The 25,688-nt window shown below is 44.8% G+C and overlaps 1 protein-coding gene across 4 annotated transcripts in view; it reads right to left on the bottom strand.

The window, feature by feature from the left end:
* Positions 1 to 25,688, bottom strand: part of MCCC2 (methylcrotonyl-CoA carboxylase subunit 2) — a 79,727-nt gene extending 54,039 nt beyond the window's left edge. For 3 of the 4 annotated variants that reach the window (XR_014831505.1, XR_014831504.1, XM_005672531.4), the window contains exons 1-6: positions 25,421 to 25,688; positions 17,570 to 17,636; positions 8,680 to 8,764; positions 7,008 to 7,109; positions 2,288 to 2,415; positions 290 to 402 (exon numbers count right to left, since the gene is read on the bottom strand). Coding sequence is in view for 2 of the 4 variants with exons in the window: in XM_005672531.4 (XP_005672588.2) it covers positions 290 to 402; positions 2,288 to 2,415; positions 7,008 to 7,109; positions 8,680 to 8,764; positions 17,570 to 17,636; positions 25,421 to 25,549 (624 nt within the window). In the remaining 2 variants the exon portion in view is untranslated. Of the gene's footprint in view, positions 1 to 289; positions 1,266 to 1,754; positions 2,416 to 7,007; positions 7,110 to 8,679; positions 8,765 to 17,569; positions 17,637 to 25,420 lie in introns of those variants that run through there. The other variant, XM_085002436.1, reaches the window with a different exon arrangement.

Genomic DNA, 25,688 nt, shown 5'->3' with positions numbered 1-25,688 from the left:
TTCTTTTGAAGGAATAAAAAATTTCAGATACAGTAGAAACTCTATATACCTCCTAGCCAGGCTTTTTCTCCTCGCTGCCATCTTAAAGGTAACCACTGTTCCAAAGCTGAGTATATCATTCCCACATACATTTCTAGACACCAATAACAGTATTTGATATATTTACCATTTGCATAAATAGCAATTGGGTGTTGAAAAAGACTAAATTCTGTATTATGGCATCTCAGGGTACCTAGTTCAGCAGAGATATTTGAAGAAAAAGCAGTATAACTCATTAATGAGAAATTACCTGTACAATACCTTCAGAAGACATAATTGCCTGATTATAGAATGTGCGGCCAAAGTGATCTCGATCTGCAAATATCTCTGCTTGTCGAGGTAAGTTTGCCCCTCCTGAGTCAACTGAAAACAAGAGAAAAAACAAAATAACTACAACTCTATGAACAAAACAGGCTACACACAGGAAGGCTTGTCTCAATGATAGCATCTTCTTAATCATATACACAGAAAACCTGCCTTATCTTTCGGAACCCTTCTACAGCCTCTTTCTCCAATCCTTCAACACAGCCACCTAAGGGGGCTGTTTTCTTCCAAAACTAGGCTCTCCTGCTCCTGTGCAAAATTCCACTTGAAATGTTCACAACCTTCTCTCCTTTGATGATTAGCCCCAGCAACACCAAAAATCTTAAACCAGGAGTTCCCTGGTGGCCTAGCATTTTTTAAGGGTTCGGTGTTGTCACTGCTATGGCATGGGTTTGATCCCTGGCATGGGAACATCTGCATGGCTTGGGTGCAGCCAAAATAAATTAATTAATTAAACAAAATAAAATCTGGGAGTTCCCATTGTGGCTCAGTGGTAACACACCCGACTAGTAGCCATGAAGATGTAAGTTTGATCCCTGGCCTTTCTCAGTGAGTTAAGGAGCTGACATTGCTGTGAGCCATGGTGTAGGTCACAGAAGTGGTTCGGATCTGGCGTTGCTGTGGCTGTGGCTGTGGCTGTGGCTGGCAGAGCAGCTCCAATTTGACCCCTAACCTGGGAATCTCCATATGCTGCAGCTGCAGCCCTAAAAAGCTAAATAAATAAATAAATAAATAAGATAAAACCTTAAACCAGTTCGGCTAAAAATGCATCTTCCCCTCTTTTAAAACAATACAAAAGTCATCTATAGGATTCATGCGACCATTTTATCACACACTGATTTTTTTTTTTTTTCTTTTCGCCTTTTCTAGGGCTGCACCCGAGGCATATGGAGGTTCCCAGGCTAGGGGTCAAATCGGAGCTGTAGCCGCCGGCCTACGCCAGAGCCACAGCAATGCGGGATCTGAGCCACGTCTGCGACCTACACCACAGCTCATGGCAATGCCGGATCCTTAACCCACTGAGCAAGGCCAGGGATCGAACCCGCAACCTCATGGTTCCTAGTCAGATTCGTTAACCACTGAGCCACGACGGGAACACCAGGAAGTGCCCATTTTAAACTCCCTTGCTTTTATGCTCTTTTAAAAATATCCTTAGAGGAGTCCCTGTTCTGGCACAGGGGAAACGAATCCGACTAGGACCATGAGGTTTCAGGTTCGATCCCTGGCCTTGCTCAGTGGGATCACGGATCTGGCGTTGCCGTGAGCTGTGGTGTAGGTCGCAGACTCGGCCTGGATCTGGCGTGGCTGTGGCTGTGGCTGTGGCGTGGGCCAGCAGCTACAGCTCCAATTAGACCCCTAGCCTGGGAACCTCCATATGCCTGGGGTGTGGCCAGAAAAAGACAAAAAGACCAAAAAACAAAACAAAACAAAACCTTAGAAAATTGACAGGATACTGTAAACCAACTATAATGGAAAAAATAAAAATCATTAAAAATACATATTATCCTTAGATTTAAATGCACTTTAATTCCAAATGTCTGCTCAAATCATGTACATACTCAAGCATTTAACCTAGTACCTGGTACTCAAGAGATCCATAAATATTAGCTATCATTTGTTCATAGCCTGCACCCATTATGATTAACAGAAAAATAATACATAGGAAAAAAAAAATCACTCATGTAGAGGGAAAAATGACAAACCACAAAATATTGCCAGGGTTTCTCCTCAGCAATGTCATTATGGGTAGTTCTCATTTATTTTTTTCTTGCAGAGTTTTAGCAAAGAATATGAATTTCTTTTGTAATTAGGAGAGAAACCAATAGTTTTTTAAAATACCCATTGATAACTTCATATATATAGCCTTTTAAACAATCTTGTATTTTTCCAGCTAACAGTTTATCTTACGATTCCTGTGACTTGCCCAAGTAAATGCAGGGAAGCCTGTTCTGCATCGCGATTTCCTGTGCCCGTAATTGTTTTTTCACGGTCACTGGGTAGTAGGTGCCTCCTTTGATGGTGGCATCATTGGCAACAATCATGCATTCTACTCTGAAAGGCAGAAAGTTCATCAGAAAGTATGAGAGATTCCTTCAAAGTAAAGATACGACATCTCATTATAAGACACTCCAATATAACCTGTAACCAATGACAGCCATTGATAGACAATCTTATGACACAAAAGCTTTAATCATAGTTCATATATTCCTTTGTACAATAAATTTACAGTCATACTTGATTTTTAAGAATTATCACCCACCTTAGTAGTGAAAAACTAACAACTTAAGCCATATTTCATAATAGTTCTTTGAAAGAAAGGACCCTAATAAGATAATAGTAATACAAAAATGATCCAAAAAATCCAAGTCCCAGGATGAGAAAATTCCTCACGATAACCTTCAAATTTCCTTTTAGACAGGTAATTTTCAAAATAAAAACTGATCCATCAAAGCCATTTATTTTTCTGGAGTTCCCATTGTGGCTCAGCAGGTTAAGAACCCAACATAGAATCCAGTAGGATGCGGGTTCAATCCCCGGCCTCGCTCAGTGGGTTAAGGATCTGGCGTTGCTGCAAGCTGAGACATAAGTCGCAGATTTGACTCCTAGCCCAGGAACTTCCACTGCAAAGTATTTATTTTTCGTATATTCAAATGTTCTTGGAGTTCTCTCGTGGCTCAGCACTGTCACTGCTATGGTTCTGGTTACAGCTATGGCATGGGTTCAGTCCCTGGCCCAGGAACTTCCACATGCCTTTTCAAGAAAAAAAAAAAAAAAAGGAAATTCAAAACACAACATGTATCTTGTTGAAAGTAACAATAAGTGCAAACTTGAAACTAGTGTATTGAAAGCAGCATATACTATGAGGCTTTAGTGGTGCCTTTTCCCACCAAAACCAGTTTGTCAGGTCCCTCAGCCCCCAAGTAACAGGCAAGGGCAGCGAAAGGAATGAAGAGGGACAGAAAGGGAGCCTGCTCAGTATTACCAAGAAACCTGAGGATCAGAGGCTTACTTAAAACTCGAGAGAACGACAGTGCGGTCTTTTCAAAATGTGATCTTTATACTTAGATGTTTTTGTTACCTCACTTTATATCCTCGAGAATTCTAAAAGTCATTCATTGAATCCTTGCTGAAAATGAAGTGGAGAATAGCAACTAAGCAGGGAATTTTGTACTTCCACTTGGGTATGTGGCCAGCAGGGCTCACAGGGTAACAGGGTTCTTTTCCTTGGAGCATCACTTTTATTCATTAGGTCCTTCAAAGGCTTTTTCCACATATAATCAACATTTCACAGAGTAGGGTCTAAATTTTTAATGACTTTAATATTAAACAAAGTAGACTTCAAAAGGCATCTAGGCTTACAGCAGGCCATAACCCCACACCTCCAGAGTCTGGTCACACTTGCCTGCCCTGGGGGTGGCTGTGCTAGAAAAGCTTCAGAAGCTCTGGTACAGAAAAGAGTCAGCCTAAGAAGTCAGGCAAAGCTAGGCTGAAATTCTGGCTCTGCCACTTGCTGGATATGAGGCCTTGGACAAGAGACATAGCCATTTTTATGCATTTAAAGGTCACGGACATTACAGAATGAGAAATAAAATTAATCCACAACAATACTGCACTGGACATCTACTGCTTTTGCCTACTCAGCATCTACTCTTTTGGCAACAAAACTAAACTTTCTTTCAGAAACTGTCTTTTCTCTAATTTTAATCCATGTGGTTCTAGTGGGACTGACCCCAAAGCCCATCTTCAGAGTTGAGCACAAGGACCAGGCCTTTCCACTCAGCATCCACACTGTGGCTCTGAAATGGACTCTGGGGAGTTCCCATTGTGGTGCAGCAGAAACAAATCCAACTAGGAACCATGAGGTTTCAGGTTCAATCCCCGGCCTCGCTCAGTGGGTTAAGGATCCGGCATTGCCATGAGCTGTGGTGTGGGTCGCAGATGCAGCTTGGATCCTGCACTGCTGTGGCTGTGGTGTACGCTGGCGGCTACAGTTCCCTGGCCTGGGAACCTCCATATGCCACACATGCGGCCCTAAAAAAAGACAAAAAAAAAAAGACAAAATGGACTCTGGTCCCAGGCCTGTCCCCTCGGCTTCCCTCCTACTGCAGCTGCTAAAGCTGATGTATCCTAAGCCAGGGATGTCTGTGGCCAGCTCTGCCTTGGGGTTTGGGAAGCCTACCCAGGAACAAAACCAAAAACCTGCTTGGGACCTGCTAACACTGCATGAGCGCCTAGATCCAGCGAGGCCCAAACTTAGCAGTTAAGACATCGGAGTTCCCATCGTGGCGCAGTGGTTAACGAATCCGACTAGGAACCATGAGTTTGTGGGTTCGGTCCCTGGCCTTGCTCAGTGGGTTAACGATCCGGCGTTGCCGTGAGCTGTGGTGTAGGTCGCAGATGCGGCTCGGATCCCGCATTGCTGTGGCTCTGGCCTGGGCCAGTGGCTACAGCTCTGATTCAACCCCTAGCCTGGGAACCTCCAAATGCCGCGGTAGTGGCCCAAGAAATAGCAAAAAAAAAAGACATCGATAAATTCTTTTTTTTGCTTAAAGAAAGAATGCTGGAGTTCCCCCTGTGGTGAAATGGGTTAAGAATCCAACTGGAACGGCTCAGGTCACTGCAGAGGCCCAAGTTTAATCCCCAGCCTGGCACGATGCATTAAAAATATCTGGCATTGCCACAGCTGTGGCGTAGGTCACACCTGTGACATGGACTCAATCCCTGGCCCAGGAACGTCCAGACACCACAGGTGCAACCATTTAAAAAAAAAAGAAGAAGAATGTTGACAATATTCAACCATACTAATTACATAAGAAAGGTCCCTCTCAATTACAAGGAATTCTTTTTCCGTCATACTATCCAACACTAGAGCAATTCTAGTAAAAAGGTAAAAAATCAGTCCTGCCTTGGCCCCTGCCTCACAGAAAAGAGTCTCATAAGCTAAAATGCACACACTCAATCCGGAGCCGTGGCTGCTGAGGTTCCTAGAGAACCACCTCAGAGGGTGGGGTCTGCGAGGAGAGGGTCGATTATAAAGTTTAACATTTGCAGTGGAATGAAATAAGGCTGTGCTCTGGTCCCTGTCTCCCTGTCTCTTTGGCATTACTGTGGCATAAGGTTTGGGGGTTCAAGAAGGAAGTCCGAAGCAGCACCAATGGCGAGTGGCTATGGTCACACCTCCCCCGAAGGCACAGATCATGGGAGAAGGTGGAAGAGCACCTCCCGCCACCAGCATCTGCGTCCAATGCAGTTCTCTCAGGCTGAATGATCTCATAGCCGAGGTCTGCCAGTGGCTTGACGTTGGGCAAGTTATTTGCCTTTCTTTTTTTTTTTTTTGTCTTTTGTCTTTTTTGTTGTTGTTGTTGTTGTTGTTGCTATTTCTTGGGCCGCTCCCGCGGCATATGGAGGTTCCCAGGCTAGGGGTTGAATCGGAGCTGTAGCCACCGGCCTACACCAGAGCCACAGCAACGCGGGATCCGAGCCGCATCTGCAACCTACACCACAGCTCACGGCAACGCCGGATCGTTAACCCACTGGGCAAGGGCAGGGACCGAACCCGCAACCTCATAGTTCCTAGTTGGATTCGTTAACCACTGCGCCACGACGGGAACTCCTTTTTTTTTTTTTTTTTTTTTTTTTTTTTTATTTGCCTTTCTAAGGCAGTTTCCTAATCTGCAGAATGGTGCTGACTATAATAGCACCCCTTCTCACAGAGCTGAGGTGAAGATTAAGACAATCAGTGGGAAGTGTCTATTGACATACGAGGCATGGTGACTGCGTGGCAAATGTGAAATCCCACATAAATATAGATGAATGTAACACCCAACAATCTAGGGCTTATTTTTTTTTTTTTTTTAATTTTTTTGTCTGTTTTTAGGGCTGCACATGCGGCATATGGAGATTCCCAAGCTAGGGGTCTTATCAGAGCTACAGCTACTGGCCTACACCAGAGCCTCAGTAATGCCAGATCCGAGCCGCGTCTGTGACCTACACCACAGCTCCCGACAACGCCAGATCCTCAACCCACTGAGCGAGGCCAGGGATCGAACCCGAAACCTCATGGTTCCTAGTCAGATTCGTTTATGCCTCGTCATGACGGGAACTCCAACATCCAACAATCTAGATGCCCTAAGTCTGTAGTGCTTCTCAAACGATAGCAATGCAGGGCCTGGAGAGCTTGTTAAGATGCTGATTTCGGGGAACCCCTTCCCAGAATTGATCGAGTACTTTCTGGTGAGACCTGATCATCGATATTTCTAACAAGTTCTCAGGTGAGGCAGATGCTCCCTGGGGACCACACTCAGAAAACGACTCCTCTAAGACAGCGGTTTTCATGGTCGAACTGCAAGAGATCACCTGCAGGGCCTTGGAAAACTACCCACGCCCAGTCCACACCTGGAGGTTCTGATTAAGTACCAAGGTCTGGACGGGCCCCCATTACCATTGCTGAGGGTTCCCCCTCAATTTTTGTCCCTAAAGTGCCACAGATGCGTCTAACACATGTGTGGGTTGGACGTCTCAGGCCTAAATAATAATAACGAGCATAAAGCTCGCATGCTCATACAAAGAGCATGAATGCTGGATGCCCTGCCTCGCCAGCCTGCCTCCTGACCCACGTAGCTGAGCGTGGACAGAGTACTCACCCCGACACTCTCCCAATGCCTGTAATGATGCCACCTGCGGGGACCTCCTCATCTCCATACAACTGGTAACCTGCAAACTGGGATAATTCCAAGAATGGAGACCTGAATGGAAGAAAGGATGATGCTTGAATTAATGCCATTTTTTAAAAACCCAGATTTAAACAGTTAGACGTGGAAAAGATTTTTTTTTTCTTCATTGAGGCAATGTTTCAAACAGGCATGGTGCACGTAAAGTCTCCAAAAAGAAAAATGTCTAAAACAAAATCTAGCAGGACTGCTTTGGGGATCAACACAGCACAGCCATCCAAGGGAACACTAGATGCGATTAGTAATAACATAAAAAGAGAAGAGCACCTAACACTTATGCAGCACTTACCACGTGCCAGCCTCTCTCCTAGGAGCTTCAGAAACACTAACTCATTCATTCCTCAGAACTACCTTCTGATATGGGGGTCCCATTAGGATCCCCACTGACTGATGAGGAAACTGAAACACAGAGATCAGGTCAGTTGTCTAGGGTCACACATGGCCTAGGAAGTGGCAGGGCTGGGTTGTAATAGGCTCTTTAATAAGGCTCTTAACCACTGTATTATTCTGTCTCTTTTACTTAAATGTTCAAGACACACCGAGTAGGGAAAGAGTGGGGCTATAAAACACCACATTTTGTATGATTCCATTTTTCCCTTTATTTATTTATTTATTTATTTGCTTTTTTTTTAGGGCCGCAGCCACGGCATATGGAGGTTCCCAGACTAGGGGTCAAATCGGAGCTACAGCAGCTGGCCTACACCACAGCCACAGCAACGCCGGATCCTTAACCCACTGAGCAAGGCCAGGGATCGAACTCAGAGTTCCTAGCTGGATTCATTTCCACTGCACCACAACGGGAACTCCCCATTTTTCCTTTTAAAAAAAATATGTCTGAGCCACTTATGCATAAAAACAGCACAGAAGGTGGAGTTCCTGCTGTGGCCCAGCCGGTTAAGGACCTGGTGCTGTCTCTGCAGTGGCTCGGGTTGCTGCCGAGGTGCAGGTTTGATCCCTGGCCTGGCACAGTTGGTTAAATCTGGCACAGCTACGGTATAAGTCACAGCTATGGCTGGGACTCAGTCCCTGGCAAGGGAACTTCCGTATGCCACAGGTGAGGCCAAAGAAAAAAAAAGTATAGAAGGATACACATTAGATGTTGATGGTGTTTGTCTCCAGGCTGGGCATGTGCGTGTGCATGGCCTAAAAGGCAATACGTCTGAGTCTTCAATGCTCTCTCTAATTGGTCTTGGTGCTTCTACCGTCAAGGGCCACAGTCTACTCACAAAACAGCAGTCAGAACAACTCTTTTAGAAGTTCCCATTGTGGCTCAGCGGCAACAAACCCAACTAGTATCCAGGAGGATGCGGGTTCAATCCCTGGCCTAGTTCAGTGGGTTAAGGATCCGGCATTGCTATGAGCTGCAGCGTAGGTTGCAGACATGACTCGGATCTGGGGTTGCTGTGGCTGTGGCATAGGCCAGCAGCTGCAGCTCTAATTCGATCCCTAGCCTGGGAACTTCCATATGTGCGGGTGCGGCCCTAGAAAGCAAAAAATAAAAATAATATCGTCTATTTACCAAACTACCTAAGAAAGTACCATGACATAAAGAACCCCCTGAGCCAGCGTTTGGGCAGGTACCAACCCTGGGTCGATAAGACTGTCCACTCTTTCTCTGGCTAATAGTTTTCCTCTTGAAACGTGACGTGCGCGGGCTTTCTCATCACCTCCTATGATAAAAAAAACATGGTTAGATGAGACAGATACAATATAAGGTCTCCATTTAATTTGACACCAGAAAAACACATAACAGTCCAGGGAGTTCCAGTCGTGGTGCAGTGGTTAACGAATCTGACTAGGAACCATGAGGTTGCGGGTTCGGTCCCTGCCCTTGCTCAGTGGGTTAACGATCCGGCGTTGCCGTGAGCTGTGGTGTAGGTTGCAGACGCGGCTCGGATCCCGCGTTGCTGTGGTTCTGGTGTAGGCCGGTGGCTACAGCTCCGATTCAACCCCTAGCCTGGGAACCTCCATATGCCGAGGGAGCGGCCCAAGAAATAGCAACAACAGCAACAACAACAACAAAAAGACAAAAAAAAAAAAAAAAAAGAAAAACACATAACAGTCCAAAATAGAGTACTTTTAATAAAGTTTACCATGTCCTGTGAAAAACAGCTACTTTTTCAGACTGTTCAAAACTGGCATTTAAAAAAAAAAAATCACCCTATCCCTGAGCCCACAGTGTATCACACATTTTCTAATTACTTAAGGAAATTCTATAGTATTTCCTCTGTATCCTATGCATTGAAAATACTGTCTCATCTTCACCACATTAAATTTCTTTTGATTTTTGGGCCACACCCGAGGCATGTGTAAGTTCCTGGGCCAGGGATCCAACTCAGCAGGGACCCGAGCTGCAACAGTGACAATGACAGATTCTTAGCCTGCTGTGCCACAGGGGGATTCCCATTCATTAAATTTCTACTATAAATATCCAGCACTGTACTATAGGCCATGTGAAATCTGGAAATTCCTAACTTCATTTGGACCTGGTAAAAAGCATTACTTTAGAAGTGACTTCCATGATAAGCACAACAAAACTTAGCTAAAGATGCCCTGAGTGATGCATAACTTTTCAGGCCCCCCAAACAGGAGAGAGCTGAACACCTTTGGTGAGTATTCTGACGCAGAGACTGTCTTTGGCATTTCCTGATGTTGCTCCAGACGGAAGAGAAATAGAAGAACTGGAGAGTCCACTTAGGTAACCTGATGAGGCTTTGTGAGGTGAGGGGGGCACCAAATCTTGCCCAGCTCAACGGCTGCCAGGCTGGGTATCGGGGAATATCTGTAACATCTATAACCTATGCTCAGCAAACCAAGGTGACCCATCAGAACAAAGGATCAAACTAAACCTTTTTGTTGTTGTTGTTGTTGTTTTATTATTCAATGAATTTATCACATCTGTAGTTGTACAATGATGATCATCGCAATCCAATTTCACAGGATTTCCATCCCACAACCTCAGCGCATCCCCCCACCCCCCAAACTGTCTCCTCCAGAGACCAGAAGTTTTTCAATGTCTGTGAGTCAGCATCTGTTCTGCAAAGAAGTTCCGTCTGTCCTTTTTTCAGATTCCACATGTCAGTGAAAGCATTTGATGTTGGTGTCTCATTGTATGGCTGACTTCACTTAGCATGATAGTTTCTAGGTCCATCCATGTTGCTAAAAATGCCGGTATTTCATTCCTTTTAATGGCTGAGTAATATTCCATTGTGTATATATACCACATCTTCTGGATCCACTCCTCTGTCAATGGTCATTTAGGTTGTTTCCGTGTCTTGACTACTGTAAATAGTGCTGCAGTGAACATCGGAGTACATGTGTCTTTGCGAGTCATGGTTTTCTCTGGATAGATGCCCAGGAGTGGGACAAACTAAACCTTAATATGTCTACCTACACTGTTGCGAAGAATTTGCTCTTTACCTACTCTTTATCTACTAAAATATCCAGCTATTTAAGAAAGCTATTTCTGGGAGTTCCTGTCATGGGTCAGTGGTAATGAACCCGACTAGTCCCATGAGGACCCAGGTTCGATCCCTGGCCTCACTCAGTGGGTGTAGGTCATAGATACAGCTCAGATCTGATACTGCTGTGGCTGTGGCACAGGCCAGCAGCTATAGCTCTAATTCGACCCCTAGCCTGGGAGCTTCTACATGCCACAGGTGGGCCCCTAAAAAAGCAAAAAAGAAAGCTATTTCTTTTTAGGTGAAAAGATAAGTTCATACCAATTTCAAACCAGCTACCAAGCAGCATGACGTTATTTTCAAATCAGGACTTTTTCCTGTATCTAAGCAGATTTTTTTTTTTTTTTTTTGTCACACCCACAGCATGTGGAAGTTTCCAGGCCAGAGACAGAACCTGAGCCACAGCAGTGACCCGAACCACTGTAGTGACAACACAGTTTGTTTACATTTTAACATCCCTAAAATCAGGAAGCATTTTACAGTTTATAGCATCTTCTCACCAGGGGGCAGTCATGACACAGCTGTCTGCCTCTGCAGCACCAATGACAAACTGTGGTCATTTCAATCATGCTATTTGCATTGTTGGAACTACAGGCATGGAGTTTAACTTCCATGTAAAAATATTTTGGGGAGTTCCCGTTGTGGCGCAGAGGCAATGAATCCTACTAGTATCCATGAGAATGCTGGTTCGATCCCTGGCCTCGATCAATGGGTTAGGAATCCAGAGTTGCCGTGAGCTGTGGTGTAGGTCACAGACACAGCTTGGATCTGGCACTGCTATGGCTGTGGCGTGGGCCGGCAGTAACAGCTCCAATTAGACCCCTAGCCTGGGAACCTCCACATGCCGTTGGTGCAGCCCTGAAAAGACAAAAAATGAATAAAAATAAAAATAAAAAGACAAAAGCAAAACAAAACAAAACAAAAAAAAAATACACAAGCCTGTGTTAAGGTCATTAAAAGACCCTGCTTCTATATCAGTAAAGTGATTACCCAGTTTTAGAAAAACTAAACACTTCTGAATCTATCACAACACCGACAGCCCTTCAGTTAACTTGTGTTAATCAAAATACTTAGTTCTAGCTACCATGAATAAACAGTGCTGGGAGAATCCCTGTTCTAACCACAGAAGGGACCAGGCCACTCCTCAAGCAATCCCACACGCTCTATCAGGAACCAAAGGGGGGAGCAACATCGGCGCCCAGAAACACCTGAAACAAAGGGAGCAGTGAGGCAGGAAGAAAAGACAAGACAAAAAAGAGGACAAGAGTCCACCACTCATTGCTGACCTTTTTATTTATCACACGTTCTCTCCCTCTTTTTATTTAGTTATTTATTATTTTTTAATTTTTTTTTTTTTTTAGGGCCACACCGAGGCATATGGAAGTTCCCAGGCTAGGGGTTGAATCAGAGCTGCAGCTGCCGGCCTACACCACAGCCACAGCAACTTGGGATCCAAGCCGCGCCTGTGGCCTACACCACAGCTCAAGTCAACACCAGATCCTTAACCCACTAAGTGAGGCCAGGGATCAAAGGGGAGTCCTCATGGATACGTTGGGTTTGTAACCCACTGAGCCACAACGGGAACTCCCATATCACAAGTTCTCTCTCTCTCTTTTTTTTTTTTTTGGTCTTTATTTGCCTTTTCTAGGGCCGCTCCCTCGGCATATGGAGGTTCCCAGGCTAGGGGTCCAATTGGAGTTGCAGCCGCCAGCCTACACCACAGCCACAGCCACACGGGATCCTTAACCCACTGAGCAAGGCCAGGGACCAAACCCACAATCTCATGGGTCTTAGTCTGATTTGTTAACCACAGCACCAAAACAGGAACTCCCGACAAGTTCTCTTAAATGAAAACTTTAAGGCTTAACTTTTGAAGCAGCTTGAAACACTGCTCCTTCCTCTTGTCTCAATATTACTTAGGAAGTTTCATAAATTTAAAAGTCAGAGTGCAACCACTGTGGAAAACAGTATGGAGATTCCTTAGAAAACTAAAAATGAACTACCATTTGATCCAGTAATCCCACTCCTGGGCATCTATCCAGAGAAAACCATGACTCGCAAAGACACATGTACTCCGATGTTCACTGCAGCACTATTTACAGTAGTCAAGACACGGAAACAACCTAAATGACCATTGACAGAGGAGTGGATCCAGAAGATGTGGTATATATACACAATGGAATATTACTCAGCCATTAAAAGGAATGAAATACCGGCATTTTTAGCAACATGGATGGACCTAGAAACTATCATGCTAAGTGAAGTCAGCCATACAATGAGACACCAACATCAAATGCTTTCACTGACATGTGGAATCTGAAAAAAGGACAGACGGAACTTCTTTGCAGAACAGATGCTGACTCACAGACATTGAAAAACTTCTGGTCTCTGGAGGAGACAGTTTGGGGGGTGGGGGGATGCGCTGAGGTTGTGGGATGGAAATCCTGTGAAATTGGATTGCGATGATCATCATTGTACAACTACAGATGTAATAAATTGAGTAATAAAAAAAAAGAAGAAAACAAGGACGGTCACTAAAAAAAAGTCAGAGGGATGTTTAAATTCTACAGTGGCATGAATAATATTCCCAACTCTTGGAAGGCTGCTATGTTCACCACTATACCACCAACGCGAATAATCCTGCCAACTCCTGATTAACACAACCAATGCTAAGCTAACCTTTCGGCATTCACATCACAAAAACCAAAGAATAATGTACCCAGAGGGGAAGTGCACAAAATCAACCAAACACATATGAGGACACATTCTATTGTTAACATTATTATGAGATCCACCAGAACTGCATCAAAAATGGATGTTTAGGAGTTCCTGCTATGGCGCAGTGGGTTATGGATCTGAATGCAGCAGCCTGGGTCACTGCAGCTGCAGAGGCATGAGTTGAATCCCCGGCCCCGGAACTTCCATATGCCATAAATGTGGACAAAAAAATAAATAAATAAGAGGTCAGGGAGTTCCCACAGTAGCCCAACAGGATCAGCTACACCTCTGCAGTGCCAGGACACAGGTTCAATCTCTGGCCCAGCACAGTGAGTCAAAGGGCCCAGCATTGCCACACCAGCAGCATAGGTTGCAACTGCGGCTTGAAACTGATCCCTGGCCCAGGAACTCCACATGCCTCAGAGCAGTCAAAAAATAAAATAAAGAAAGAAAGAAAACAAAACAGCGAGGCTGGGAGTTCCCTGGTGGCCCACTGATTAGGACACAGAGCTTTCACTGCTGTGGCCCAGGTTCAATTTCTGGTCTGGGAACTGAGATCCCACATCAAGCTGCTGCACGCTGCAGCCAAAAAAAAAACACCAGTAAGGTCCACCTGTATAGCAGAGGGAATTATAGTCAACATCCTGTGATAAACCATAATGAAAAAAAAGTATATACGAATAATTGAATCACTTCACTGTATAGCAGAAATTAACACAACAATGTAAATCAATTATACTTCAATAAGATAAATTTTAGAAATAAAGAAATAAGGAATTCCCATCATGGCTTACTGGAAACGAATCTGACAAGTATCCATGAGGACGCAGGTTCGAACCCTGGCCTCACTCAGTAGGTTTAGGATCCAGCGTTACCGTGAGCTGTGGTGGAGGTCACAGACACAGCTCAGATCCTGCATTGCTGTGGCTGTGGTGTAGGCTGGTGGCTACAGCTCCAATTCGACCCCTAGCCTGGGAACCTACACATGCCCCAGCTGAGGCCCTTAAAAAAAAAAAAAAAAAAAAAAGATAAAAATACAGAAATAAAAGTATGTTCAGACCATTAAAAAATATTGTTTGGGGGATTACTGATGGGTGATGTTTTCTTCTTTATATTTTCCAAAATTTCTTTTTTTTTTTTTTTTTTGCTATTTCTTGGGCCGCTCCCACGGCAATGCGGGATCCGAGCCGCGTCTGCGACCTACACCACAGCTCACGGCAACGCCGGATCGTTAACCCACTGAGCAAGGGCAGGGATCGAACCCGCAACCTCATGGTTCCTAGTCTGATTCGTTAACCACTGCGCCACCACGGGAACTCCAGAATTTCTATAATATATATAGAAATATACAGTATGTATATATTACTTGAAAATTATATATACTTGTTTAACACCCATTTCTTGACATAACAGGACTGACGCCTGGCAACACTGCAAAGAAGGCCAAGGGTGTCCTTTGCCAGCTTCCCCTTCAAGAAGGCCTGCTCAGGACTAGAGCACACTACTGCTTCTCTGCTTCAAATTACTCATCTCGATATCCTAAGGGAGCAATCAATTCATCAATTCTGCTCCCTAAGAAAACATACTTTCACTTCAGCAAGAGTTTTGGTTCTTTTCCAGGAAACAGCGCCTTATTCCAAGACAGCTTCAGGAGTATGAGTCTCGTCATCTTTCTGGAAAACCTACCAGCAGGACATTTTACCGCCTAAATCACACTCAATGGACAAAATATATAAGGTTTTTATTTAAACCAAATAGGAATCCATCAAAAATTTTGCTGGGAGTTCCCCTTGGGCTCAGCAGCAACGAATCTGACTAGGATCCATGAGGATTCAATGCCTGGCCTCGCTCAGTGGATTAAGGATCTGGCGTTGCTGTGAGCTGTGGTGTAGGTCACAGACATGGCTCGGATCTGGCATGGTGTGGCTGTGATGTAGGCCAGTGGCTGTAGCTCCAATTTGACCCCTAGCCTGGGAACCTCCATATGCCACAGATGTGGCCCTAAAAAGCCAAAAAAAAAAAGGCCTACTTATGCAAAATTTAGTACATGCTATGAAGAACACAGCTTCAGACCTGCTCCTTGAAGGTTGAGGATATGGAAAAGAAATGTTTGTGCTGGGTACACATGCAGAAGAGTGCATGCTAGCTTTGTGCTGTTCAATATGGCAGCCACTAACCATGTGTCTATTTAAATTTCACTAAAGTTCAATAAAACTAAAGACTCAGTTTAATTTTTTTTGGGGGGGGGTCTTTCTGCCTTTTCTACAGTCGCTCCTGAGGCACATGGAGGTTCCCAGGCTAGGGGTCTAATCGGAGCTGTAGCTGCTGGCCTACACCACAGCCACAGAAACTCAGGATCCAAACAGCATCTGCAACCTACACCACCGCTCATGGCAATGCCGAATCCTTAACCCACTGAGTGAGGCCAGGGATCGAACCTGGCACCTCATCGTTCCTAGTCGGATTCGTTAACCACTGAGCCACAACGGGAACTCCTAAAGACTCAGTTTAAAATATTTAGCTTATAGTATGATGACTAATGAACAGAAGATGTTTTAGTTGTTTCAAGGGAAACAAAAATTTCAGTGCGATGCTATGGCTGAAATAAAATCTTAAGAAGAAATAGTTTAAAAAACTGATAAATTTTGGAGTTCCACTGTGGCGTTGTCCCGCATTGTCTCTGCCCCTGCAGAGGTTCGATCCCAACCTGATACAGTGTGTTAAAAGGATCCAGCGACAGCACAGCTGTGGCACAGGTCACCACTGCTGCTCGGATTCGATCCCTGGCCCGAGAATTTCTATATGCCTTGGCTGTGGACATTAAAAAAAAAAAAAAAAAAGAAGATGAATTTGAATTTCTATTTGTCCCCAAACAGTGGAAGTGTTACATGAGCAGAAAAACTGTTCAAGTAATAGGAAAGAATTAAGTCTCTGCATGCCAACAAATGCAGTCCTCTTTTTAAATTGAAGTACAGTTGATTTACAATTCTGTGTTGGTTTCAGGAATGAAGCAAAGTGAATCAGCTATATTTTTTCACATTGCTTTACATTACAGGTTATCACAAGACACTGAACATGGTTCCCTGTGTTATACAGTAAATCCCTGTTGCTTATTAATTTTATATATAGTAGTTTGTATCTGTTAAAACACCATACTGCTAATTTATCGCTCCCACTCCCTTTCCCCTTTGATAATAGTAAATGTGTTTCCTATGTCTGTGTTGTCTGTTTCATATATAGATTCATTTGAATTATTTTTTAGATTACACATCTAAGTAATCTAAACGTACTTATCATATAATCATAGAATATTTGTCTTTCTCTGTATGACTTACTTCACTTAGTATGATGTTCTCTAGGTCCATCCATGTTGGTGCAAATGGCAATATTTCATTCTTTTTAACAGCTGGGTAATACTCCACTATATACATATTTACCATACCTCCTTAAACCAACTGTCTGTTGATGACCATTTGGGTTATTTCCATGTCCTGGCTACTGTAAATAATGCTATGACAAACACTGGAGTGTGTGTATCTTTTTTTCTTTTTAAGGCCTCATCCATGGCATATGCAAGTTCCCAGGCTAGGGATCCAATCTGGGCTGCAGCTGCCAACCTACACCACAGCCACAGCAATGCAAGACCCGAGCCATGTCTACAACCTACACCACAGCTCATGGCAGCGATGCTGGATCCTTAACCTACTGAATGACGCCAGAGATCAAACGTTCATCCTCATGCAAATTAGTCAAGCTCGTATCCTACTGAGCCACAACAGGAACTCCCAGTATGTATCTTTTTTAATTAGTGTTTTGCTCTTTTCCAGATATATTCCTGGGAGAAGGATTACCGGACCATACTGTATTTCTATTTTTAGTTTTCTTGTGTGTTTGTTTTGTTTTGTTTTTTTCTTTTATGGTCACACCTGCAGCATATAGAAGTTCCTGGGCCAGGGACTGAATCCAAGCTGCAGCTGCAACCTATACCACAGGGGCAATGCCGGATCCTTTAACCCAATGTGCTGGGCTGAGAATCAAATCTGCATCTCTGCCGTGACCTGAGCCACTGCAGTCAGATTCCTAACCCACTGTGCCACAGCAGGAACTCCTATTTTTAGTTTTTTACGGAACCTCCATACTATTTTCCACAGTGGCTGCTCCAATTTACGTTCCCACCAACAGCAAATGCAGTCATGAAGAAACAAAATCCTGATGTCACTAGTTCTTCCTAAAACAAATAATAATAAAGGGACATCTGAATTAAAAGCATAAACTGAAGAACAAATGAATGCTTACCTAGTCTTATTTTCTGTGCTCGCTCATAGAGTTGATCAACTAGTGCTTTCATCTGTTTGTAGTTTTCCTAAAACAGAAGCAAAGGAAGAGAGGGAGAGTATTATTGGAAAGCAACTACCCTTTTTTGCCAAAATAGGGGTTACGGAGAACATCATTACATGCCAAACTCCCATGGCCTTCATACTGGGCCACTTGCCACCCACATGGCCTCTGTGCTGGGTCAACTCCATTGTATAAAAAAGATTCATTCCTGCCCGTCAATTTTTGCTCAAGCTATTCTGCACCATCACCCCTCTCTGGTCCATCTATCCAAATGTCACTCCTATTTTAAAGCCTAATTCATGTTCCAGCTCATCTCCAACACCGTTTCTGGCTACTTCCACTCATTTTAACAATTTTCTCCCTTACACATCTACTGAACTTAATCGACCTCTATTTGTTTTCCCTTGCTAAGGAACAGAAGCCCTTTGGGGGCTAGAATGCCATCCTACTTTGGCCCATTCATCACTATCCTAAGGAAATTCCAGCTATGAAGAAATACTTGCCTTTAGACTTACTGGCAAATTATACTTGAAAACAAAGCCCAGAAGTTCCTTTGGGGCATAGCAGGTTAAGGATACAGCATTGTCACTGCAGTGGCATGGGTTTAATCCCTGGCAGGAGAACTTCCAAATGCTACAGGCACAGCCAAAACAACAACGACAAAAAAGAAAAAAAAAAAAACAAAGCCCAAGGGAAAATGGATCTTACTTTATGCTTAAAAAGGAACAAAATTCTGGAGTTCCCACTGTGGCTCAGCAGTTAACAAACTTGACCGGGATGTATGAGGACGTGGGTTTGATCCCTGGCCTTGCGCAGTGGGTTAAGGATCTGGCGTTGCCATGAGCTGTGGTGTGGGTCGAAGACATGGCTTGGATCTGGCGTTGCTGTGGCTGTGGTGTAGGCTGGCAGCTGCAGCTCCAATTAGACCCCTAGCCTGGGAACTTCCATATGCCAAGGGGGCGGCTCTAAAAAGCCAATAAATAAATAAATACAAAGGACAAAATTCTGTCTATGTTTACAAATTTTCTCGAGTAACATGCACGAAAATATAAACAGTCCTAAGTGGAAAAAGGTTAGAGGGACTAATTTTCGCCCTTCTGTATTGTAGATTTTGTTGGGTCAGCATATCGCTTAAGAACAATCCTTAAGTAGCTAATTATTTCGAAAATTCAGGGTTTGGAGTTCCCATCGTGGCGCAGCGGTTAACGAATCCGACTAGGAACCATGAGGTTGCGGGTTCGGTCCCTGCCCTTACTCAGTGGGTTGATGATCCGGCGTTGCCGTGAGCTGTGGTGTAGGTTGCAGATGCGGCTCGGATCCTGCATTGCTGTGGCTCTGGTGTGGGCCGGTGGCTGCAGCTCCGATTGGATCCCTAGCCTGGGAACCTCCATATGCTGCAGGAGCGGCCCAAGAAATAGCAAAAAGACAAAAAGACAAAAAAAAAAAAAAAAAGAAAGAAAAGAAAATTCAGGGTTTATCTCACTAATACATGTTGCTCCTCATAATGTGACTAACATCTCTGGTGATGTGATTCCTTTTATGTGACACAATGGCCAGCAGCTTTTCCAGCTGTTCAAAATCAGATGAATTTATAGTCTTTATAATACAGCTACATGATTTCCTATCCTCTACAGCCCTAAGAGCTCCTGAGCGTGTGGTTTCTGCTACATTCTTTTGCCTTGCAAAATCCAGAAAATAAAAAAGAGAGATGCAGCACAGTGTTAGAGAAAGAATCTTTGTCCTGTAATAGGGAGGTCCCTACCCCTGGACAATGCCTGCCGGCCCTTCTAAGCCTAGAAAGGAACCCACACATGGAGTTCCTGTTGTGGCTCAGCAGGTTAAGAACCCGACTGGTATCCATGAGGATGCTGGTTCGATCCCTGGCCTCACTCAGTGTGAAGAATCCAGCGTTGCTGCAAGCTGCAGTGTAGGTCACAGATACAACTCAGATCTGATGTTGCTGTGACTGTGGTGTAGGCCTGCAGCTGCAGAGTCAGGTTAACCCCTGGCCCAGGAACGTCCATACACTGCAGGTGCGGCCCTAAAAAGAAAACGATTGGCTGGTTTGAAGAGAATCCTATGGAAGGTCTACATACCCACAACTGGCTGATACGTTTAAGTCTTTTTATCTTCAGGGCTGCACCTGCAGCATATGGGGAGGTTCCCAGGTCAAATGGGAGCTGCAGCTGCTGGCCAACACCCCAGCCACAGCAATGCAGGGTTTGAGCTGTATCTGCAACCTACACCACAGCTCCCAGCAACACCAGATTCCCAATCCACTGAGCGAGGCCAGGTATCAAACCCACATCCTCATGGATACTAGTCAGATTTATTTCTGCTGCATCACAATGGGAACTCCCAAGTCCTTTCTAAAACATAAGTTCTCCCATCTTTTTTATAGTGAAATGTCCTGTGTGTCCAGCAGATTTTTCCCACAATGCTAAATGCATCCTTGCAGTGTCCTTTGACAAAGCTCTTCTTGTAGAGCTAAAGGCTGGTAGGATTCTGGGGTGCCTTTAGTTTTTATTTTTCACCCCAGCTCATCATTTATCTGACCTCCCTCCATCTATATTCTACCTCCTGGGCTCCTGCCAACTTTGCAAACCACGGGCATCAAAGTTCAGGGCTAATGATAAGTAATTTATGCACAAAGAGAAAACAAGTAACCCTCTAGTAAAGGTTCCCAAACCCAGAGGTACAGTAACTGCAGCCAATGACATTGCCCAATTTAGAAGGGTGTCAATCAAAGCTAAAGTCAGTTATACAGAGGATGCTTACCCTAGCCAAGCAAGTCTCCCAGTTAAAAAATAAAGGAAACTGTCACTCCAGTAATGTTGAGAAGCACACAATCTCAAGACCTCAGTGTGCAAAAGAACAAATATTAATTTGTGTGTGCTTGGATCTTCTGCTTGTATTTCATTAGTTAGAATTTAGTCACATAGCTACGCCTGTTTTGAAAAGAAGGATGGGATGCTACTTTTACACTTTTACAGCTGGGAATGTTGCCACCTTGAATAAAATTGGGATTCCATCATCAAGGGAGACAGGAAGGATGGATATGGATTAAGTAACTAACAGTGTCAGCTGCAGATATAATAAACAGCATGGAGAGAATTGATGTCTTTTTTTTTTTTGGCCATGCCCGCAGCATATGGAAATTCCCTGGGCCAGGGATTGAACATGTGAACCTGTGCCACAGCAGTGACCTGAGCCACTGCAATGACAACACTGGACCCTTAACCCACTGAGCCACAAGGTAACTCCTTTTTTTTTTTTTTAATCACTTCCTTTAATATACAGAAACACATAAGACACAAAGAAAGTCAAGGAAGCTCTGGAGTTCGCATCATGGCTCAGTTGTCAACGAATCCGACTAAGAACCATGAGGTTGTGGGTTCGATCCCTGGCCTCACTCAGTGGGTTGGGGATCCGGCATTGCCATGAGCTGTGGTGTAGGTTACAGACGTGGCTTGGATCCCGAGTTGCTGTGGCTCTAGCATAGGCCAGTGGCTACAGCTCCACCTGGGAACCTCCATATGCTGTGCGAGCGGCCCAAGAAATGGCAAAAAGACAAAAAAAAAAAAAAAAAAAAAAAGTCAAGGAAGCTCTAAGTCCCAGAGTTGGTAATTTAGGGGGAATTGAAGAAGACAAGTCTTTCGAGTCTCTCAAGGAAAGAAGGGGTGAGAGAACACAGCACATCACTGGACCCATGGTGAACCCAATGCTAGGGCCATGCCCAGCCTAGTTCTCAACCAAAGGAAAATGCTGATGATCCTTGTCATGGCCCTGGCCTTGCTCCCATGCTCATGCTCCAGTTTTCAGAAGTTGTCCAGTTTCCAGGTGTGTTAAGCTGGGTGTTAAAAGATTTCACCTAGGAAGTTCCCACTGTGGTGTGGTGGAAATGAATCCTACTAGTATCCATGAGGATGCGGGTTCGATCCCTGGCTTCATTCAGTGGATTAAGGATCTGGCATTGCCATGAGTTGCACTGTAGGTCACAGACAAGGCTCAGATCCCACATTGCTGTGGCTGTTGTATAGGCTGGCAGCTGCAGCTCCGATTTGACCCCAGCCTAGGGACTTCCATATGCCACAGGTGAAGCCAAAAAGAAAAGAAAGAAAAGATTTCACCTAGGTGCACCCTTATATCCTGGAACCTCCAGCTACAAGCAATAAACTTTGAAGCAAACAACCTATAAAAGGGGAACAGAAGACAAAGCTATGCCTTGGATGGGAGATGGCACATAGGGGCACTGGCCACATTTTCTCTCTGCCCCATTTTCTTAGTAGCTCACTAATATGTTCATATATAATAAATAATAGTAATATGCACTGCCTGCTCTCACTTTTCCTACCATGTGTGCTTCGGAAAACCCAGGCACAGAAGGTTAAGGATCTAGCGTTGTCATTGCAGCAGCTTGGGTCACTACTGTGACACCGGTTCAATCCCTGGCCCAGGAACTTCTACAAGCCACACGTGCAGCAAAATAAATAAATAATTTTTAAAAAATTTTTTTAAATTACTGAAGCAAAAGCTGGTTAAAACAGATCATGAAATGACCTTGAGAAGAGGTGGAAAAGTGGCAAGAGTTAACATTCCTTGAGTTATTATTTCTTATAGTATTCCAGGCACTGTTCTCAGTTGTCATTAATTGTCTTGACAACTGTAACATACAATTATTAATGCTAGTACACAGATGAGGTAACTGAGGCACAGAAAAGCTAAGTTACTAGTTCAAGGGTCATTCAGCTAACAAGCAGTAGAAGTAGGATCTAAACCAAAGCTCACTAGCTCTAGAACCTTGCTCTTAAACCAACATGCTACAACATCTCTTCTGCCAACTGATAGGGCCACTGTTAACATTTTAGCTCATCTCCCTCCATGTTTTTCCCCCCTATGGAAATATGTTGTCAGTTTTAAAACATACATGAAATATTAAACCAGTGCATTTTCCTCTATACCACAGCTACTTCCCTATTCTGATTACTAGTGTACAGACTGAATCAGAACATAAAACATGTTACAGGAGTTCCCATTGTGGCGCAGGGGAAATGAATCTGACTAGGAACCATGAGGTTGTGGGTTCGATCCCTGGCCTTGCTCTGTGGGTTAAGGATCCAATGTTGCTATGAGCTGTGGTGTAGGTCACAGGCAAGGCTTGAATCCTGAGTTGCTGTGGCTGTGGTGAAGGCTGGCCGCTGCAGCTCTGATTCAACCCCTAACGTGGGAACCTCCTTATGTCGGCAGGTGGGGTCCTAAAAGGCAAAAAAAAAAAAAAAAAAAAAAAAAGTTACATAGAGAAAGAAGGTAACATCTCAGGCTTACCCTCCCTAACCCCTAGCTAGCAGCTACCATCAAATGTATCAGCCCAGCCAGATGTCAGAAAGATGACAGACCAGGAGTTCCCGTCGTGGCTCAACGGTAATGAACCCAACTAGTAACCATGAGGACGCCAATTCAATCCCTGGCCTCGCTCAGTAGGTTAAGGATCCACTGTGGTGTAGGTCACAGACGTGGCTTAGATCTGGCGTGGCTGTGGCTATAGCTGTGGTGTAGGCTGGCAGCAACAGCTCTGACTTGACCCACTCTCATTCGACCCCAAACCTGAGAACTTCCATATGTCTCGGGTGCAACCCTATAAAGCAAAAAAATTTTTTAAATTAAAAAAATAAAAACTACACAGACGGCAGACAGGAAGCTCTAGGCCTTCATTCTCCATTCTCCGCATAGAGACATCACAAAACAACTCCAAACTGGCTAATATATAACTTTTATAGGAGCTCTGGAAAACAGAGGCCTACCCCAACCAAAAAAACGCCCAGCCAAGAAGCTATATTCAAAATGGTGGGAAACCCATCGTCCACACTGCCACCACACTAATTATTCCATCAGGTCAGCAGGATCATGCCACTCCTCTACTTAAATACCTAAGCAGACAAACTGCAAAATGAAGCCCCAGTGTGGCTTCTGCACGTGTCTTCCCTCCTTCACCTGGGGACATCCGCAATCCCATCTACACCATGAATTCCATACTTGGCCATGACTGCCAAGACCACATTCCCCCTAACCACCTGCATAGGGTGGTACCTCTGTTCTCATGACTCCGACTCCTTTAATTTGTATAGTTTGTAGTCTGCCTCCCATCCTCCATCCTTATTTTTATTTTACTTTTGGCCACGCCCACCGCATACAGAAGTCCCGAAGGGCAGGGATCAAAATCCCGCCACAGCAGTGACAACGCCGGATCCTTAATCGCTAGGCCACCAGAGAACTTCCCCATCCTGAGCCTGGTCACTTATTACCCAGCTTGAGAGCCAACTCACATATGACTTCCTATCTGCAGCTTTCCATACAACCACCTTATTAAGCTTTAGACACCACTTACCATGATGCACTGCTTTTTTGTCTATCTCCCCCACAAAATTAGGATCCCATTCCTATACATCTATACTATACACCTAAAATAGTGCCTAGACCACAGTAACCACCCAATGTTTCTGAATTAAATGTTCTCTCCTGATCCCAGGAAATTACAAGACTTTTGGAAGCCTCTCATTGGATACTGTTTCTGCCTCAGCCTGCTGCTTTTCTTTCAACCTTACTGTTTTCCTAAAGGCAGGAATTATTTTAAATGTCTTAACTGAAAGTTATTTGCACAATTTAATGATTGTGGGGTTTTTTTGGGGGGTTTTTTTTTTGTCTTTTTTCTATTTCTTTGGGCCGCTCCCGCGGCATATGGAGATTCCCAGGCTAGGGGTCGAATCGGAGCTGTAGCTGCTGGCCTACGCCAGAGCCACAGCAACACGGGATCCGAGCCTCGTCTGTGACCTACACCACAGCTCACGGCAACGCCGGATCGTTTAACCCACTGAGCAAAGGCAGGGACCGAACCCGCAACCTCATCGTTCCTAGTCGGATTTGTTAACCACTGCGCCACGACGGGAACTCCTAATTTTTGTTTTTTTGTTTGTCTGTCTTTTCTAGAGCCACACCCATGGCATATGAAGGTTCCCAGGCTAGGGGTCTAATCGGAGCAACGCCGGGATCCTTAACCCACTGAGCGAAGCCAGGGATCAAACCTGCAACCTCTGGTTCCTAGTCGGATCTGTTAACCACTGAGCCACGACAGGAACTCCTGCACAATTTAATGTTATCTGTGTAGGCTTAGAAACCATGAGAGAGACTGAAAATTTCCAGCTCTGATATTTCACAAACCAGGAGTTGTCTCTATAACCTTGTGATGCCTCCCAAGTCCAAGAAAGACCATTTGAGACACATAAATGGTCTTAACATAGACCATTCTATTCTATTAACATAACCAACTATTTAAAGTCTGGGAAGCACAAGCCAGGGGGAGCTGTGCTAGGCCAGTGGTTCCCAAACCTGACAGCCACCAAGGCCCTCCCCCCCCCCAACTTCATTAACTATGCAAACACTAGGACTCCACCCCGGAGACCAAAAAGATCCAGGGTGAGGATTAAGGCAGCTGTACTACGAACAAATTTCCAGGTGACAATTGCTAAACCAGGTTTTGAGAACAACTGATGGTAAAGATACAAAATACAGTACCACTGCTAAAAGGGAACTAAAATGTATCTGATTTTCTCTTGCAAACTTCAGGAATCCCTAGCGCGTCCCAGAATCCTGATGGGATCCAGAGAACAAAGCAGCCGCTGTTAAAGTGAGCCCATCCTCCACCCGCTTCCCAGTCCAGCCAGTGCCTCGGCCCGTCGGTCCGGCCCTGGAGGACAAGTGGAAGACGAATCACTGACTCAGGCTAGGTCCTCCAGGCCGCTCACCCAGCCTTACCTGGTAGATGGCAGAGCTAGAGTCTGGTTGAGTGCCCAGTGCGACCACGGAAGCCCCATGATAGGCGCGCAGCGTGGAGACAGGGACGCGGGCGCACGGCCTCAGGGCCAACCTCAGGGTAGCCCACATGGCAGCGGGCACAAAGGCAGGAAGGAACGCGTGAGAGCCGCCTGCGCCGATTCGGAGCCCAAGCTTCCCCCTTCAACTCCCCGTCTCGAGGCCACAGCTCCACTCCGCTCCAGGCAGCCCTAACTCGCCTGAAACCTCC

Source organism: Sus scrofa, chromosome 16 (assembly GCF_054392235.1).
Source record: "Sus scrofa isolate SSC_HxYL_T2T_F1_AM1 chromosome 16, Sscrofa_HxYL_maternal_Yorkshire_Landrace_v2.0, whole genome shotgun sequence".
In the NCBI taxonomy this organism is placed as follows: domain Eukaryota; kingdom Metazoa; phylum Chordata; class Mammalia; order Artiodactyla; family Suidae; genus Sus; species Sus scrofa.
This window is presented reverse-complemented; position numbering and strand designations above follow the sequence as displayed.